The sequence below is a fragment of the Solanum pennellii genome, chromosome 11, assembly GCF_001406875.1.
Source record: "Solanum pennellii chromosome 11, SPENNV200".
In the NCBI taxonomy this organism is placed as follows: Eukaryota; Viridiplantae; Streptophyta; class Magnoliopsida; order Solanales; family Solanaceae; genus Solanum; species Solanum pennellii.
The window spans coordinates 64,429,868-64,448,840 of NC_028647.1; the positions used below are offsets into that span (position 1 = coordinate 64,429,868).

An 18,973-nucleotide genomic window follows, 5' to 3' on the forward strand; every position below is an offset into this window, starting at 1 on the left:
ATATGTTTGGACCTAATAAACTTAAAAAAAATTCTGCCTATTAAAAACAATGAGATCATTTCATTGATCTTCATCAGTGAACCCATAAAATTTGAGCTCTAATAGAATTAAGTCGTCAAATTATAAAAAATTCACGGATTAATATACACAAAATTAAGTTTAAACAAAGTTCATCACATATATTTGACATTTCAACGTCATGTAACCCGACTTAATAAATTTAATAAATTTGGCGTTTTCTCATGTGTATTAGTATATGCTAATTTTCTTTATTACATTTTAACACTCTAATTAACATGAAAATTAGTACGTACATTGAAAACAGACTGATAACAAATACTCACCATAATTATCCTAACTATTGTCATTTATTTTGACATTTCAAAATAATAAAACATAAATCCGAATAAGTTTTTCGTGTGTATCAGCACATGTGATTATTGAAATTTCTCTAACAGAATTCTTAGAGAACACTTGTTTTGATTCCAACATGTTTACATATTTTAGAGAATAATTTTTCGTGTGTATTAGTACATGATATTCTCGTAGCTAAATGTTTGATTTGTGTATCAAGGTTATGGAAAATTGGGCTGTATTCTGTAAGTTGGGCTTTGGTGGGCTTTGAGTTGGGTCAAGTGGCCCATGTAAAAACATGGGTTTTCTTGATCCCTAAAATGGAGCGGACCGCAATAAACCTTCAATTTACTGAGAATAAGGAAGAAAAAATTTCATAAACTTTGTTCATCTTACCAGGTAACAAATTCATATTTGTAGTATTTTTTATTTTTTGCAACTGGAAAATGCTGTTTTTTGTTGGTTAAAGATTGTTTTTTTGTACATTTTTTCCTGCTGTTGTTGTGTGTGCTAAACTGAATTGTGTGTATAACATGCTGTAGCCTGTAAGCTAATGATTTGATTGGGTTCTTTTGATTGTATGAAATTTGATTTGCTAGAAGTTGATTTTGTGTATGCTTTAGGGAAATCGAATAGAGGCTATTTCGTTGTTTCAATGAGTTATCTCGAATTTACACGTCGAAAATGATTAGCTAGTGAGACCAAGTTATTGAATTTCATTTACTTAATAACTGTGGTGTTCGAGACCTCTTGCCAGTAACAGGTACCAGGTAACTGTATCCACCAAGGATTAGACATATAGGAAGAAATCATCTGTTTTATCGAAACTGTTTAATGGTATTCCCGTTCGCCTGATGTTCAAGCATAGATTAACGTTAGGTACGTTTTATTACGTATAGGGAAGTATTCCTCCAACTGTTGTGCCAAATGAGGAAAAAAGAAGGTTTTTTTTTCAGATTTTGGTGCTTGCTACAGCCCATTGCTAGTACAAGTAGCTAAGTTGAAGTAGATAGGTTCATATTTGAGTTTTAAAAAAAATTGAAATTCTATTCGTCCTCTCTTGATATGTGTGAAGATAATTCGCTTGATTGTATTGCTTCTATCTGAAAATGAACAAAAGAACAATGTTCTACTTTAACATATCAAGAACCCAAAAGATTGAATGGTAACTCCTGTTTCTTTTTAACTTTTTCAGATACTTTACAAGTTTTTTTTTTATCGTTCTACAAGGAGGATCATGTTGCGACGATTTCATCACAAAGTGTGTGGTAGAGCGATGATTTTTACCCGAATGTATAGTTCTAAAGAAACAACGGAAGTTAAACTTGATCCACTGACAAGACTTTGTAAAATTATGATGTCTTGTCCAAAGGTGGGGCTCGACATAGAGCTTGACCAAAGTGGGATTAGGGTATTACCAGAGATGGTTGAGGATGTCCTTAAGAGATTTGAGAATGCTGGAATGCTTGCGTATCGTTTCTTTGAATGGGCTGGTAAGCAACATAATTATGAGCATAGTACTAGAGCCTACCACTCCATGATTGGATCTCTTGCCAAGATAAGGCAATATCAGATGATGTGGGATCTTGTAAATGAGATGAAAACCAAGAGAATGCTTAATATTGAAACATTTTGCATAATCATGAGAAAATATGCTAGGGCTCAAAAAGTAGAGGAGACTCTATACACTTTCCATATCATGAACAAGTTTGATGTGCCTCCCAACCTTGCGGCTTTCAACGGCTTATTGAGTGCTCTATGCAAATCGAAGAATGTGGAAAAAGCTCAGGAGATTTTCGATACTAAGAAGAATGAATTTACTCCCGATTCAAAAACATATAGCATTTTGATTGAGGGATGGGGAAGGGCTCCAAATCTTCCCAAGGCAAGGGAGGTTTACAGGGAAATGATTGAGGTAGGCTGTAATCCGGATATTGTGACTTACGGGATCATGGTTGACATACTTTGCAAGGCCGGCAGGGTTGATGAGGCTGTTGAAATTGTCAAGGAGATGGACTTCAGCGGTTGCAGGCCAACGTCCTTTATTTATAGTGTTTTAGTCCATACATATGGGCTAGAAAATCGGATTGAAGATGCGATAGATACATTTCTTGAAATGGAAAAAAATGGTGTTGAGGCTGATGTAGCTGTATATAACTCACTAATTAGTGCTTTCTGTAAGGTAAATAAGTTCCAAAATGTCTATATGGTTCTGAATGACATGCAAATCAAAGGGGTGACTCCCAATGCAAGGACCTGCAATATTATTCTCAGTGGCTTGATTGCTCGAGGTGAGACTGATGATGCTTTCAAGGTTTTCCGCAGGATGCTCAAAATTTGTGATCCTGATGCTGACACGTATACTATGATGATAAAGATGTTTTGTGAGAAGAATGAGATGAAGATGGCTCGTAAAGTGTGGAAATATATGAAACGCAAGCAATTTGTTCCCAGCATGCATACTTTTTCTGCTCTTGTCAATGGATTGTGCGACGATGCAGATGCCCCTGGTGCCTGTGTGTTAATGGAAGAGATGATCGAGAAAGGAATGCGCCCTGGTAGGATGACATTTGAAAAATTAAGGAAGCTACTTCTCAAGGAAGAGAGGGAAGATGTACTTGAATTCCTTCAGGAGAAACTAAATCTTATGGTTAGGGAACCCTTATCTGATTAAGAAACCATTTAGATGACATATTTCTGATGATTCGTGATTATAATCTGCTGTTGTTGAATCTGACCTCTAGAGTCAGAATATCCAAGTGTCTTGTACTGTTTCAGCAACGGATAAAGATATACATGTCACATCACAACTGAGATTGCTAAGGACTAAACTTCATCAGTGAGACTCATTTGGAGGCACTTGTCAAATCTATTACGTTGGAAAAGTGAGGCCAGTCCTTGTCAAATACTGGAGTTTGGAAACGGGGTAGGACACTGTTATCTTGCTTCAACGTGGTTATCTCTGACTTCAATACTTCTTCTGGATGTGGCTAGTTCCTTTTCCGTTTTCAGTTGATTAGTAAAAGAAACTTTAGCAAGTGAAAGATGGTCGATACAAGTGGACAAAAGCCAAGCAGCTTTACAATATAAGGTCAGAACTCATGCAGCAATGTAAATAGTTTTGTTGTCTTCAATCTATCAGTGCATCATAAATCAAAAAAGAAGAATCTATCTGTTAATGCATTGGTCAAGCACTGTATTTTGGCGGCTATTATTAGTGCTCAGGCCTGATGTCACTTTTCTGTGCGTGCTCTCTCTGCCTTGTCCTTATGCGGGTAAAAAGGACCATCTTGTTTGATGTCTAGTAAAAACTTTTTCATAAGAAATGAAGCTTCATCTACAATTAACGTATTTGTTTTAATTGCTCTATAATTGATATATATGTGATTCTCGGTTTGGAGCTCTCTTATTAGTATCTTTTCATTTCTCCTGAAGACATGTAACTAATCACCGTTTTTTTTAAGGGGGGTGGGTGGGTGGGGGAACACTAGTTTTATTATCCCTCACCACTTCTTGTTCTACAGCTTCCCCAAACTCAGTTTCTGGGGCTGCAAACTCTGTTTTTCGTGTTTCCTTTTCGTGTATTCTCATTATTCTTCTGTCCAGGACCCTTGATCTGCATACATGAGCTGATTTTGGTACCTCCTGGAAGGAACTAATTGAAGAGGTGAAAGAATGCTAATGCTTCATCATCTAAGGTATACTCCTGCTGTAATTTATTTCTTCTGCACTGTTGGCACAATTGATGTAGTTCTTGTTGAAAGCGTGTGACCCACTTATTTAAAAGTTTAAGCTATTAGTGGAAGTACACATTTATCATCTTAATTGTATTCTCAACACATCCCTTGAGTAGGAGCCTGATTCTTTTTTCATGGGTCAAGCATGTTGTGGGTAAAGTCTACAGCTTGTCTCAGCATTTGCCAGATCTTCTCCTTTATTTTCTTGATGAAAAATGTTTCTATTGTACTATTACATCATATGCATGATAATGAGGTTATTGTCACTTTATCTTGGTTGTGATCTTTCACGTTTCTTTCCTCACATCAATCAGGATCCACGAATCACGATTGCCATGCAAGCGCCTCAAAATGTAAGTCGACGAGCAGAGACACTGCCGGATGCCCAGGTTTGAGAATGAGCTAGTTCACGGCCTTTCAGAGCGTTTGTTACACTGACGACCACCATTGCCATCTCTATGCCGTAATCAGTCTTGTTAACTTGGGGCAGAAACGGGTGTGGATTCATCCATTTCATCGTGAGAAAGGAACCTGCCAGTGTTTGACTTCAATGGATTCTCCAAGATAACAAACCCTGAAATCAAGCATATATAATAAGGCGAGCACTTATGCAGGACAAGGCTGTGGAGAGGATGCTAAGGAGGAGGATAATACATTTTCTTTATGCAGCATTGACTTCTGTTTACTCGGTTATAATTTTTCATATATGAATAACTGGAAAATTTCTGAGAACCAATGGAACTTTCAAAACACAATGAGTTGTTCCCATGTCCAATGCACTTGCATATTTCCGTTCAAAAAGTGGCGAGGATGCAGCGTATTGAGAGGGGTATTTCTCACAACGGACAAAGGAAAACAAGCTCAATCAATCAAGCAAACTCTACACGCCATGTGGCTGGCCAGGAGAGAAGTAAAACCAACTAGACAGCAGAGAGAGAAAGAAGAGCTTGGGGAACTGGCATAGTAACAAACACCAATCACAGTGAAAAAAAAATAGATCCAGTCAAAACAGTTTTACCAGATTTCACATTAGATGACTAAAAAAAAAGCTATTCTGAAAAACCCTGAAAGACTATTGACATCCATACCAATGGTTTTCTTCATGGAAGTAACCATCTAATCTCGTGCAAGTAGTTCGTGTGCAATGTACATAAAAAACCAACACACCCATTTCTGAGCAGTTAGCAACTTGCACTCTCTACATCGAGAGTGCAAAACAGTTACACTTCCTCACTATAGAGCAATGTTGGATCTACCTCACTACATTAAAAGTGGCACTTGGTTTGGAAATCATCACTGGACACTCCCCCTTTTCATCATACTCAGCAAACTCATCTCCGGATAAATCAATGCCTTCAAATTTCGTCCCCTCAAGCTGCATTAAGTGAATCAAATTAGAACTGGCACAACATCTCCCATAACACATCCTAAAAATTGGGAAATGTGGCTAATAAAGTTATAGCTTTTCTTTAATATAAGCTATATACAACATATTAGGAAAAAAAGTTCTTTAGAAAATAGTCAACAAGCTTTCTCATGGGCCAATTTGGGCTAAATATTAGCCCAAATTTTGATGGCCTGAGCTAATAGAAGTGTGGGCCAATAATCAGCCCAAACATGGGCAGATTACGATTTCACGGGATAATCTTGCCACCTCTAGACATGTAAGCAGAACATATTCTCCAAGAAGTTAACTAGGAGATACATGACCTCGTTAAAGAAATAGAAATATATCCAAAGAACCCCAACAACAGCTCAAAACAAATGAAAATTAACAAGGCAAAGAAATCTCATACCTGAATTAAATATTTCGACAACTTCTTTTATGATAAATTTTTTCTTTAATTTTAAGAAACACCAAAGCAGAAAGCCAGGGAAGAAGCTTACAGATTTAGCTTCCCATTCTCCTTGGAAAACATAATCCAGCGGCTCAAAACCCCTGCACTCAAATAGCATCAAAGGTGCAGATTTTCCAGCTTCACTATCAGCGTGAGTCAGAGGACGGCCGCGGCCAGTGATCATGGTTATTGTACCATCCCTGCCACAGAACTTACACTGGAAGCAAAAGTCACAAAAGACTTAGTAATCAATCAAATCTATACAGCATCAAGAGCTGCAAAATAACAATAGGATATCAAAGGAGAAAAAACAAAAAAGAAGGTACCAATTAAGGCTCAAAACAGACTTCCAAGGATATCAAAAATTATTCAACATGTAGAGCTAAGAAACAACAACAGGTGCATTTACTATGGCTTAACCCATTCTGAATGTTAAAGATATCCTAATTAACTCTGTATCTCACCTCAAATTCCAGGCTGTCACAGTGATTTTAAATTCAGTGTAAACTAGTTCTGGGTCATATCTAAACTAACAAATATGCACTCAGATATGCATAGAGAAATGTCTGACGCAGTAGATTATATCGTCACAGATAAGGAAACAGGAGGATAGGTCACCTTCTGGATAAGGTGGGTGTGGCCCTTGCCAATAGGAAGAGGAACAGTTTCAACCAAGCTAACATAAGTCTCCTTTTGGGTGATTTCACCACAATGGCCACACTTTAGCTGCAAAATTTAAAGAAAAAGAAAAAGTTTATTGAACTATAAAAAAGGTATTAATGTAAGACACCAAATGGATGATATCATCACACAGAAATAATTGGCAAAATTAACTTATGGAAGCAGTAATACCTCACATGAACATACCTGAAAGGAAATTTCAGTACTACTATATTGATAGAGAGTGGTAGTACACATTACAAATAAAATGACAGAAGCTTTGCATGAGATGGTTTAACACTTTAAGGCGTCTTAAAATGGTGGAAGTGAGGTATAAATTAAAACAAAGTTCGTGTGAGATGGTGTAACATTCCAGAATGTCTCAAAATGAAAAACATGTCATATAAATTATAACAAAGTACACAACAGTTCATACAGTGGAAATGACCCTATAAGATAAAAGAGAAGGCATACAGTTGAAATGACCCTATAAGATAAAACAGAAGGCATACCGTGGAAATGACCCTATAAGATAAAAAAGAGAAGGCTGTCTTGGGATAAGAAACCTTCAACTACATAACAATAACTTCTTACAAGTTATTTGGAGAAGGGTATCAATCAACATATGGAAAAAGGCCACGGCACAATGGTGCAGTTAATATTTCCAATTGTTTAAGTGTTAAGGAACACATTCCAAGCTGTGGGATTTTGTTTGATAGGATTTTTGCAGTTGAAGAGGGAGATGGAAGAGTACTATAGTTTTGGAAAAACGCATAATGGATGTTTACACCATTAAAATTGAAGCTTCCTGATCATTCAGACTCAGTAACAATTATTGTTCCAATGAGGGAAGGAAACGCATGAAACTTAGGTTTAAGAAGTCCACTTTTCAATTGGAAGGTTAGCAGACTGGCACTTTGCTTCAGAAATTGACCAAGCCTCGTTGGCAACCAACTGTATCAGTGAATAATTATACTTACTTGGAACAAAAAAACTCTTCATACAGAACACAAGGAAAAGACAGAAAAACTAAAAAACTAAATCACAACTATGAATAAGATAAGATAGTTTGAGACGAAATTGGAATGAGACTTGAAAATCCCTAAAAAGACACCTATGAAGCATGTTTGACTCGAGACAATCTCAATGGGAAAGGTTTCTAGTTTGTATACAGGTGCTATCTATGTTTGGAGAAGATGGAAACTGTAAACCATTTGTATTGTACTGCACAGTAGCCACAGATCTGAGGCACACTTGAACTATAGCTTATGGAGAGTTGATAAAGCCATCAAAAGGATTTGGTGGAAGATACCTGCTGCTAGGACAGGAGGTGTTTTGATGGAATCCCAACTCCAAATCACTCCCTCAAAGTCAAGTGCTTATTTTATATTTCAACTCCAAATGCTCCCTCAAAATCAAGTGCTTACTTTATATTTTTTTGCTGAACTAATATGACTACTGGAATTAGCACTAATTAGTGTTGGATTTTGTAAGATCCCTTGCCTCAGATTGACACTAAAAAAGGGATTCATTAGTTCTTTTGTTAATGCTTTTTCCTTTCCTTGTAACTATGCATCTACTTGATGCTCTTTTTTGAACGAAACATCTAACCTTGTCAACAAAAAAAAAAGAGACCCCTATAGAGGCACAAAACAATTAGCTCGATAACACCAAGAGTACATTTAAAACATAGTATGATTATCACAAAATTTGAGATGGAAACCAGAATCCTGAACATATACGTGCATCTATAACAAAACACGAGGATGTCAAAATGAGAAATGAGAAGAATGTGAATAAATACATAGTTCAACAATCAAAACTATGAAACTGTAGAGCAAGACGAAAAAATTGAAATGAGCTACCAGAAGAGCCATAAACAACACCTACAGAGGCATGCATCAATAAACTTAAAAGATGCATACAAACGCAGTAGAACAATCGCAAAGTTGGAGGTCAAGAGCTTAAACTCTTAAACGTGCACTAATACACATTAAACAAGGAAATAGACACAAAAATTAAATACTAAGACGCAACTAGGAATAGATTGATAGTTACATTAAAATTAATAACAAGGTGAAATTGGAAAGTGCACAAGCAGAACCCTAAAAAAGCACATATAGAGACACACATCAACTAGCTCAATGCATAGATAGGCAATAGAGTAATCACAAATTAAAGATTGAAAACGTCAAACTAAAAATAACAGACAGGCATTCCCACACAGAACGTAGAGATATACACAAAATTTGAAAAGCTAAATTTAGAAATAGGAATAGACTAGATAACATGACAAAGAAACTTAAATGAAATAATGAGCTACCAGAAAAGATTTAAAAGAATAACTAGAAAGCATCATCAATTAGATCATAGATAAATCAAATAGAAAGACAATAGAGTAATCATAAGCTTCAATGTAACATCCATACTTTATACACATAACACAAGCAAATATGCATGACAAACGAAGAAGCTAAAATCCAACTATTAGAGGTGTTACACCCCACCACTTCTGTTTATCTACTAGATTAGATCTTATGATTATTTACGAGATTAGCTTGATAGTATTTATCAGTTACCTCATTTGAAAAAATATCCTTAATGTAAGTAGCACTCCTAGGAAGTTAGTTACTTAATTCATGGATTTAAATACAACTTCAAATTCAATACAAAATCATCTTTCGTTTCCTCTACAAGTTTATACATAAACTAGGAATAGTATAGACAGTTTGACAAAGAAAATCATGGAAATTAAGAACAAAATTATGAAATTAAAATGAGCTTCCCGGAGATCCAAAATGAATAGCTAGAAGCATCCGCAGTTATATCATTAAAACGAAAGTAACACACATACATATGCACACAGAACAAGAAATTAGACTCGACAGTCATCATTAGAAGAAACATAAAACTAAGTCACAACTAGGAACAAACAGATGTCCGACAGCGAAAATTATGAAAATGATGAACATGGATACAAAATTGCGATTTGTTGCCTCAATAGCCCTAAATAAACACCTAAAGAGCAGAAACAATAACTATGTGTGTGTATTTACTATAGAGTCAACATCAAATAAATCAACCTTCATTTCTCAGACACGCAAATGCTATAAAATAACTACAACTTAGTAAAGACGGGTATCCTAAACAAATAGTTATGAGACATCATCAGTTATTCAATCTTCAAAGGGAAGATCACATAATATCACAGTAGAATAATCGTAAACCCTATAGTAAGTAAATGAATATGAACACAAAACAAATAAATACACACGACATTCTGAACTTAACAAAAAACATACTGCAACTAGCAATAAACTATAGTTCAGCACAGAAAATCACAAAAATGCAGAGCACGACGATGAAATTGCACCGAGTTACCTCAACATCCCTAAAAAAAACACCTAACGAGAAGATATAAAATCCACTGTGTGCGCATATTTACAATTGAATCAACATCAATCCGATCGATGTTCAGTGAGAACCGCATAGACATGAGTACATGACAAATCAATAAAATAACTACAAATTATAGAGTAGGATACCTCAAAAAAATAGCTATAAGGCATCATCATTTATATAGATCAAAGGAAAAATCACACTTCATATAATCGTTAACCCTAAAGTAAGTAAAGGAAAATAAATAGTAACGAAATTCGAGAAGGAAAAAACAAGTTGCTACTAGAATTAAAAAATATAGTTCGTCATTAAAAAATCATCAAAATGAACAACACGAACATCAAATTGCAGTGAACTACTTGAATATCCCTAATAAAACACCTAAAGAGCAAATAAAACCCACTGTGTGAGTATTTACAATAGAATCAACATCAATATTCATCGAGAAATCGCACAGACATCCAAATGCAATAGAACGAGTGAAAATTATAGATGCGTTTATGTGGATACCTTGAAGTGGTAACGGAAGTTTTCATCATCGCAACCTCCATGTGGCTGAAGGTCGGTGAGGTTTTCAAGCTCCGCCTTGATTTCCAGCAAAAAGTTCACCATTTTTCTTTCTGCTTGCTGCTTCGAATCAACGCTTTCTCTCTGATTCTCTCAATGCTCTCTTCTTCAGAATGGCAGAATGGGGATGGCGTGATGAGGAAAGAGTTATTTATAGCCTATTATTGGATGGTAAAAGAGTAAATTACCACATTTTAATTCCGGAATCCGGATAGAAGCTTCCAAATCATCTGCTAGTAAATTATTTTTGATACTAAATACTAACCCACCATTTTTAATCATCGTATTCTTCTTTTGAATCAAATTATAAAAACTTTTATTAATTTATAATATTTTCCATATAAATTTTTATTCAACATTAAGTATAAAGTTAATTGTCAATGTGATCAAACAGGTTAAAAATTCAATTCGAAATCGTATCGAAATAGTCGCTTCTAAATGTAAAACAAATATATGGATATAGAATAATAGACTCTCCTGGTTTAATTTTTCTCCAAACTTCGAATATAGAGAGAGTTTAATTCATCAAATTGGAGTACACTTTTTTCTCATTTGAGGTTCGATATTTGCTTTGAAAACTTATTTATTTTAATTTCAACAATATAGCTACTTTATGAATTCGAGGTATTAAAACGTTTTGCAATACAGACATAAAGAAATTTTGCAAGACTTAAAACAAGAATATGAGACGTTTAAAAATGACTAAACATATATTCGAAGTAACGACTAACATAAAGATGAACTGTATAAAATTACTTTACCTGATTGTCCATGAGCACAGTGGCAACAATCGCAGAAGGGGCATTGACCTGATGTCTCTCACTTGCTACATATCTTTGTTTTCCAATATACATGCTTGATAAAAACAGAATCTGATTCAGCATTTCCATGCTTGCTAATCTCAATCAATTCAGGATCATTTTTGTACCCAGTAGTTTCGATGCTTATTGCAGAACTCTCCCTGTACTTTACATATCGATCTTAAATTTTGAAAGACGTTCATCAAGAAGATTATACTAATCTCCATAAGGAAACTCCTCTCATTTATAAAACTTCCATAAACCTTAAGAAACAACAATTCATTACAAAAATAACAACTACACGTCAATCTCAATTTCAAACAAGTTAGAATAGACTATATAAATCATCATTGTTTCATTTAACCTCAATTTATGGGCTACCCCGCATCTTCCATTCAAAAAATGGGTGTGTGGGGTATTTCAAACAACGGACAAAGGAAAAGGAGCTCAATCAAACAACTCTACCCACCATGTGGCAAGGAGAGAAGTAAAACCAATCAGACAGCAGAGAGAGAAAGAAGAGCATAAGAAGCACTCCGGAGAAGAGCTTGGGAAATAGCGGTAACCATCACACATGACACATCGATATACCAACGCCAATCACAGTGAAAACACTATAGCTCCAGTCAAACAGTTTTACAAGCTTTCACATTAAATTTCTAAAAAGAGCTATTCTGAAGAAGCCTGAAAGACAATATTGACATCCATATCAATGGTTTTCTTCATGGAATTAACCATCTAAGTTCGTGCAAGTAGTTCGTGTTCAATGTACATCGAAAACTAAACACTCCCATCCTCAGCCGTTAGCGACTTACACACTGACAGTGCAAAACAGTTATACTTCCCTTTCAATGTACCAGCAACACACAATAGAGCAATGGAGGATCTACTTCACTACATTAAAAGTGGCACTTGGTCTGGAAGTCATCACTGGAGCCTCCCCCCTCTCATCATACTCAACAAACTCATCTCCAGATAAATCAATGCCTTCAAAAATCGTTCCCTTAAGCTGCATTAAGTGAATCAAATTAAAACTGGCTCGACATTTCCCATAACAAGAAAAACCAAAGAATTGGACATAGAGCCTAAGAACTGCAAGTCTCTTCAGCAACCAAAAATTGTTACAAAGACATCTGACCAAAAAGTTGCTAATACAAGCCACAGAGAAACCAATTAGAAAAAAAAAATGAATGTTATCCTAGTCGTTTTTTATGTTACCTGACAAAATCAGACAAGTTTAAGCCCTTATAATTCAAGGAGAACAAATCCAAAGACAAAACGTAATATTTATGTTCATGATATAGTTGCTGTAAACAAGTATGGGCTAAAAAGCGGTCAAACCAAACTCGGCCAATTCTTACTAAGCTTTAATTGTTTTATTTATTCTTTTATAGGCTTTTAGTACCTAATAAAATTATAGCTTTTCTTTAATATATCTAGCTATATATAACATATCAGGAAAAAAAGTTCTTTAGAAAATAGTCAACAAAATTTCTCATGGGCCAATGTCGGCTAAATATTAGCCCAAATTTTGATGGCCTGAGCTAAAATATGTTCAGGCCAATAATCAGCCCAAACTTGGGCGGACTATGATTTCATGAGCTAATCTTGCCACCTCTAGAACATAGAACATATTCTCCTCGTTAAGGAAACGAGAAATATATTCAAAGAACCCTGACAACAGCTAAAAAACACATGGAGAATTAACAGGGCAAAGAAATTTTATGCCTACTTTTAATATTTCGACAACTTTTTTATAACAAAGATTTTATTTAAATTTAAGAAACACCAAAGCAGAAAGCGAGGGAAGAGCTTACAGATTCGGCTTCCCATTCTCCTCGGAAAACATAATCCAGCGGCTCAAAACCCCTGCAATCAAATAACATCAAAGGTGCACTCTTTCCAGCTGCACTATCAGCGTGAGTCAGAGGACGGCCGAGGCCACTGATCATGGTTATTGTACCATCCCTGCCACAGAACTTACACTGGAAGCAAAAGTCACGAAAGACTAGGTAATCAATAAAGTCTATACAGCATCAAGCGCTGTAAAATAGCACTAGGACATCAAAGGGGGAAAAGGCAAAAAAGAAGGTAACAATTAAGGCTCAAAACAGACTTCAAGGATATCAATGTTATTCAACATATAGAGCTAAGAAACAACAACACGGGCATTTACTATGGCTTAACCCATTCTGAATGTTAAAGATCTCCTAATTAACTCTGTATCTCACCTCTAATTTCAAGCGGTCTCAGTGATGTTAAATTCAGTGTTAACTAGCTCTTTGTCATATCTAAACTAACATATATGCACACAGATATGCATAAAGAAATGTCTGGCGCGGTAGATTATATCATCACAGAAAAGGTAACAGGAGGACAGGTCACCTTCTGGACAAGGTGGGTGTGGCCCTTGCCAAGGCGGGTGTGGTCCTTGCCAACGGGATGAGGAACAGTTTCAACCAACCTCACATAAGTCTCCTTTTGGGTGATCTCACCACAAAGGGTACACTTAAGCTGCACAATTCAAAAGAAAAAGAACAAGTTTAATGGACTATGAAATAGGAATTAATGTAAGGCACCAAATGGATGATTTCATCACACAGAAAAAATTGGCAAAATTAACTTATGGAAGCAGTCACATGAACATACCTGAAAGGAAATTTCAGTAGTATTATATTGATAGAGAGTGTAGTACAGATTAAAAATAAAATGACAGAAGGTTTAACACTTCGGGATGTCTTAAAATGGAAGAAGTGTTGTATAAATTAAAACAAAGTTCATGAGAGATGGTGTAACATTCCGGAATGTCTCAAAATGGAAAATGTGCTATAAATTATAACAAAGTAAATAAGATTTTATACAGTGGAAATGATCCTATAAGATGAAAGAGAAAGCTGTCTTGGGATAAGAAACCTTCAACTATATAACAATAGTTCTTATAAGTTATTTGGAGAAGCGTTACCAATCAAAATATGGACAAAGGTCATGGCACAATGGCACAGTTAATATTTCCAATTGTTTAAGTGTTTGGAAACACATCTCAATCTGTAGGATTTGTTTGATAGGATTTTGGCAGTTACAGAAGGAGATGGAAAAGTACTATAGTTTTGGAAAGACGCATAACTGGGATGTTTACAGCACTGAAATTAAAGCTTCCTGATCTATTCAGACTAACAACTATTTTTCCAATGAGGGAAGGAGATGCATGGAACTTAGGTTTAAGAAGTCCTTCATCTGGGAAGTCAGCAGACTGGCTCTTTGCTTCAGAAATTGGCCCAAACCTTGTTGAGACCGGGGCAGCCAACTATATCAGAAAATAATTATATTTACTTGGAACAGAAAAACTCTTAATTCAGAACACAAGCATAATGACACCAAAATTCAGAAGCGGAGATAAGAGAGTGTTTATGACAAAGAGAAATCAAGAAAATGAAGAACGGGAAGATAAAATTGGAATGAACTACCAGAAGGGCCACAAACAAAAACCTATTTTGGCAACTATCAATTAGCTCAATCACGCTGAGAAATTACGTAGAAGCACATTAAATGAATTGCAGTGGAGGTCAAAAGCCCAAGAATAAAATGCCTACAATGAACACATGGAAATAGACAGAAAAACTGAAAAGTTAAACCACATCTATAAATAAGATGGATAGTTTGAGATGAAATTAGAACGGGACTCAAAAGATCCCTAAATAGACACGCCTATGAAGCAAGTTCGACTCAAGACAATCTCAATAGGAGAGGTTTCCAGTTTGTATACAGGTGCTATCTGTGTTTGGAAAAGATGGAAATTGTAAACCTCTTGATATTGTACTGCACAGTATCCACAGATCTTTGGAGCATGTTCTACTGTAATTTTTGTTTAAAATGGGTCATTCCACAGACTATAGAGGCACAGTTGAAATGAAGTTTTTGGAGAGTTGATAAAGCCATAAAAGGATTTAGAGGAAGATACTTGCTGCTAGGAATAGGAGGTGCTTTGATGGAATCTCAACTCCAAATCACTCCCTCAAACCCAAGTGCTTACTTTTATCTTTTTTTGCTGGACTAATATGACTACCGTAATTAGCACTGATCAGTGGTTGGATTTTGTAAGATCCCGTGTCTTAGATTGACACTGAAAAGGGACTCCTTATTCTTTTGTTAATGCTTTTTCCTTCCCTTGTAAATATGCAACTACTTGATGCTCTTTTGTGAATGAAACATCTTACTTTACCAAAAAAAAAAACACATATAGAGGCACACAACAGTTAGCTTGATAACAACATGAATACATTAAAAAAATAGCATGATAATCACAAAATTTGAGTGAAAACCAGAATCCTGAACACATACATGCATCCATAACAGAACACAAGGATATCAAAAGGAGAATTGAAAAGAATATGAATAAATACATAGTTTAACATCAAAACCATGAAACCGTAGAGCAAGAAGAAAAAATTGGAATGAGCTACCAGAAGAGCCATACACAACACCTACAGAGGCATGCATCAATAAACTTGAGAGACGCATAGAATTGCAATAGAACAATCGCAAAGTTGGAGGTAAAAATGTTAAACAAGGAATAGACACAAAAATTGAAACTAAGAAGCAACTAGGAATAGATTGACAGTTTACATGGAAAATGAAGAACAAGTTGAAATTAGACAGTACACAAGCAGAACCCTAAAAGGCACATATGGAGACATACATCAACTAGCTCAATCACACAGAACACATAGAGAAGCAATAGAGTAATCGCAAATTAGAGGTCGAAAACATCAAACTTAAAATAACAGACAGGCATTCGCAACACAGAACATAGACAATTACACAAAAATTGAAAACCTAAATTCAGAAGTAGGAATAGGCTCGATAGCTTGACAAAGTTACTTAAAAGTATCAAGCTCAAGTAAATGAAAGAATGAGCTACCAGAAAATATCTGAAAGAATAGCTAGAAGGCATCATCAACTAAATCATCGATAAATCATATAGAAAGACAGTTGAGTAATCATAAACCTCAAGGTAACGTACATACTTCCTACACAGAACACAAGTAACTATGCATGAAAATGTAGAAGCTAAGTCCAACTATTAGAGATGTTATGCCCCACCACTTTTGTTTATCTACTAGGTTAGATCTTATGGTTATCTACTAGATTAGCTTGATAGTATTCATCAGTTGTCCCATTTGGATAAATATCCTTAATGTAAGAAGCACTTTTAGGAAATTAGTTACTTATTTCACGGATTTAAAGACAGCTTCATATTCAATAATATCTTCTTTCATTTTCTCTAGAAGTTCATACAGAAACTAGGAATAGTATAGATAGTTTGACAAAGAAAGTCATGGAAATTAAGAAGAAAACGATGAAACTGAAATGAGCTTCCTGGAGATCCAAAATGAATAGCTAGGAGGAATCCTCAGTTAGAACATGATTACGGAGGTAACACACATACATATGTACACAGAACAAGGAATTAGACTCGAAAATCATCAGAAGAAGAAACATAAAACTAAATCGCAACTTGGAACAAACACCTTTTCGACAGCGAAAATCATGAAAATGAAGAACATGAATGCGTAATTGCACTGGGTAACCACAATAGCCCCAAATAAACACCTAATGAGCAGAGACAATCCAGTATGTGTGTATTTACAATAGAGTCAACATCAAATAGATCAACCTTCATCGAGAAATCACAGACATGCAAATGCAATAACATAAGTAAATAATTACAACTTATAAAGGCGGATACCTTAAGCAAATAGTTACATCAGTTATGTCGATCTTCAAAGGAAAGATCACCTCATATCGCAGAGAATAACCGTAAACCCTATAGTAAGTAAACGAATATGAACACAAAACAAATATATAGACACGACAATCGGAATTCAAAAAAAATAAATTCAACTAGGAATAAAATATAGTTTGGCATAGAAAATCACAAAAATGCAGAACATGAAGATGAAATCGCATTGAGCAACTTCAGCTTCCACCTAACGAGCAGATAAAATCCACTGTGTGTGCGTATTTACTTTCGAATCAACATCAATTCGATCAATGTTCCTGAAAATCACATAGGCATGAGTAGATGACAATGCAATAATATATATCTGCAAATTATGGCGGATACCTTACCAAATAGCTAAAGCCTAAAAGGCATCATCATTTACATCGATATCAAAGGAAACATCACACATACAACAATCGTAAACCCTAAAGTAAAGGAAAAAATAAATAGTCGCAAAATGAGAAGAAACAAGAGCCTAACGAGCAGATAAAAGGAATAAAATATGAAGTTCGGGATAGAAAATCACCAAAATGAAGAACACGAACATGAAATTGTAGCGAACTACGTGAATATCCCTAAAAACACCTAACGAGCAGATAAAATCCAATGCGTGTGAGTATTTACGATAGAATCAATTACTGAAATTATAGATACCTTGAAGTAGTAACGGAAGTTATCATCATCACAGCCGCCTTGTGGCTGAAGGTCGGTGATGTTATCGAGCTCCGCCTTGATTAACAGCATGAACTTCACCATTTTTCTTTCTGCTCGCTGCTTCGAATCAATGCTTTCTTTCTGATTCTCTCACTGCTCTTTTCTACAGAATGGTAGAATGGACAAGGCGCGCTGAAGAAAGAGAGTTATTTATAGCCTGTTATTGGAGGGTAAAAGAGTAAATTACCATATTTTGCTTCTGGAATCCGGATAGAAGCTTCTAACATATATACTATAAAATGTTAATTAATAATTTATTTAAGATAATAATTTTTCTAAGTGTCTCTTTGGGCTAATAAAGAATAAAGAAAATCACTCAATTCAAAAAGATAATATATTTCAGAATATCGTCTATATAATTGATATGGTCTCATTAATATTATAAATTAATAATTTTCTAAAAGTATAAATATATGAAAAAAATAGTGAAAAAGTGATTTTATTGTTTCTCAAACTAAAAATCATAGTTTAGATATGAAATTCACACTCTCAATAATTTAGGTATAAAGCTCATATAAAAGGATAATTTACGTGTGTTTTTTATAACTATCTTTATTTTTAAATTATAAATCATAATCCTAACAAATTTAAAAGATATCATAATAAAAAAAATGTACGAGATAATAATAATAAATTTGTATTGCTTACTTAGAAATGACAATGGGGCGGGGCAGGGCGGGTTGAGCTTAATCCGTAAAAATTTTAATCTACCCCCGGCCCCGCATAGCAATACTTTTTCGTTTTCAACCCGTTTCACGCATAGAACCCGCCTCACATAATTTTTTTAATATTTCCTTTTTCTAGTTATGTTTGATACTAAAAATAAAATTTATAAAAATAAGTTTATTTTTTTATTAAATTGTATTAATTTAATAGGATAGTGATTGAAAATTTTATTTTTTAGAGATGACTTGAGAAACATGTAAAAAATCGTATTATTTTTTATTGAACCATTTTCATTTGTTATCATGAATTTTTAGTAACTTTAATGAAATTATAAATAATGTTTTATCACTCTATGACATGTAAAAAATTAAAATTAAGTTTGAACTCATATAAAATCATATATATCTGCGATTCGCCCGCCCCGCATCCGACCTGCCCCACATAACCTTAAATCAA

At 35.0% G+C, this 18,973-nt stretch overlaps 3 protein-coding genes across 5 annotated transcripts; 1 reads left to right on the forward strand and 2 right to left on the reverse strand.

Annotated features, from left to right (window-relative positions):
- The first annotated feature begins 684 nt into the window (after nucleotides 1–684).
- Nucleotides 685–4,846, forward strand: LOC107005072 (pentatricopeptide repeat-containing protein At1g77360, mitochondrial). 2 transcript variants are annotated; one of them, XM_015203558.2, is made up of 4 exons: nucleotides 685–753; nucleotides 1,550–3,445; nucleotides 3,961–4,052; nucleotides 4,406–4,846. In XM_015203558.2, the coding sequence occupies exon 2, from the start codon at nucleotides 1,592–1,594 to the stop codon at nucleotides 3,026–3,028; it is 1,437 nt and encodes a 478-aa protein (XP_015059044.1). In that variant the 5' UTR covers nucleotides 685–753; nucleotides 1,550–1,591; the 3' UTR covers nucleotides 3,029–3,445; nucleotides 3,961–4,052; nucleotides 4,406–4,846. The 2 variants fall into 2 exon arrangements, with proteins under 2 accessions (XP_015059044.1, XP_027768767.1); XM_027912966.1 differs by having other exon boundaries at nucleotides 722–753; nucleotides 1,585–3,445.
- On the reverse strand, nucleotides 4,265–10,693 carry LOC107005073 (UPF0587 protein C1orf123 homolog). 2 transcript variants are annotated; one of them, XM_015203559.2, is made up of 5 exons: nucleotides 10,499–10,693; nucleotides 6,548–6,655; nucleotides 5,979–6,146; nucleotides 5,348–5,466; nucleotides 4,265–4,665 (listed from the first exon to the last, which is right to left on the reverse strand). In XM_015203559.2, the coding sequence occupies exons 1-5, from the start codon at nucleotides 10,598–10,600 to the stop codon at nucleotides 4,605–4,607; spliced, it is 558 nt and encodes a 185-aa protein (XP_015059045.1). In that variant the 5' UTR covers nucleotides 10,601–10,693; the 3' UTR covers nucleotides 4,265–4,604. The 2 variants fall into 2 exon arrangements, with proteins under 2 accessions (XP_015059045.1, XP_027768768.1); XM_027912967.1 differs by lacking the exon at nucleotides 4,265–4,665 and having other exon boundaries at nucleotides 5,026–5,466.
- Nucleotides 10,694–11,943: 1,250 nt separating this feature from the next.
- On the reverse strand, nucleotides 11,944–17,971 carry LOC107003501 (UPF0587 protein C1orf123-like). The gene is made up of 4 exons (XM_015201845.1): nucleotides 17,792–17,971; nucleotides 13,741–13,869; nucleotides 13,173–13,340; nucleotides 11,944–12,364 (listed from the first exon to the last, which is right to left on the reverse strand). Exons 1-4 carry the CDS (start codon nucleotides 17,891–17,893, stop codon nucleotides 12,242–12,244), a joined length of 522 nt encoding a protein of 173 aa, XP_015057331.1. The 5' UTR covers nucleotides 17,894–17,971; the 3' UTR covers nucleotides 11,944–12,241.
- Nucleotides 17,972–18,973: the final 1,002 nt, after the last annotated feature.

Bases quoted from the DNA above. Each gene is read 5' to 3' on its own strand.
- LOC107005072 (XM_015203558.2), top strand. From the start codon at position 1,592: ATGTTGCGACGATTTCATCACAAAGTGTGTGGTAGAGCGATGATTTTT.
- LOC107003501 (XM_015201845.1), bottom strand. From the start codon at position 17,893: ATGGTGAAGTTCATGCTGTTAATCAAGGCGGAGCTCGATAACATCACC. The intron at 13,870-17,791 runs GTATCTATAATT...TGAATTGTGCAG, and splicing joins ACTTCCGTTACTACTTCAAG to CTTAAGTGTACCCTTTGTGG. The intron at 12,365-13,172 runs GTAAGCTCTTCC...CACTTAATGCAG, and splicing joins GAGAATGGGAAGCCGAATCT to CTTAAGGGAACGATTTTTGA.
- LOC107005073 (XM_015203559.2), bottom strand. From the start codon at position 10,600: ATGGTGAACTTTTTGCTGGAAATCAAGGCGGAGCTTGAAAACCTCACC. The intron at 6,656-10,498 runs GTATCCACATAA...TAAATTTTGCAG, and splicing joins ACTTCCGTTACCACTTCAAG to CTAAAGTGTGGCCATTGTGG. The intron at 6,147-6,547 runs GTGACCTATCCT...TTTTGCTTCCAG, and splicing joins ACACCCACCTTATCCAGAAG to TGTAAGTTCTGTGGCAGGGA.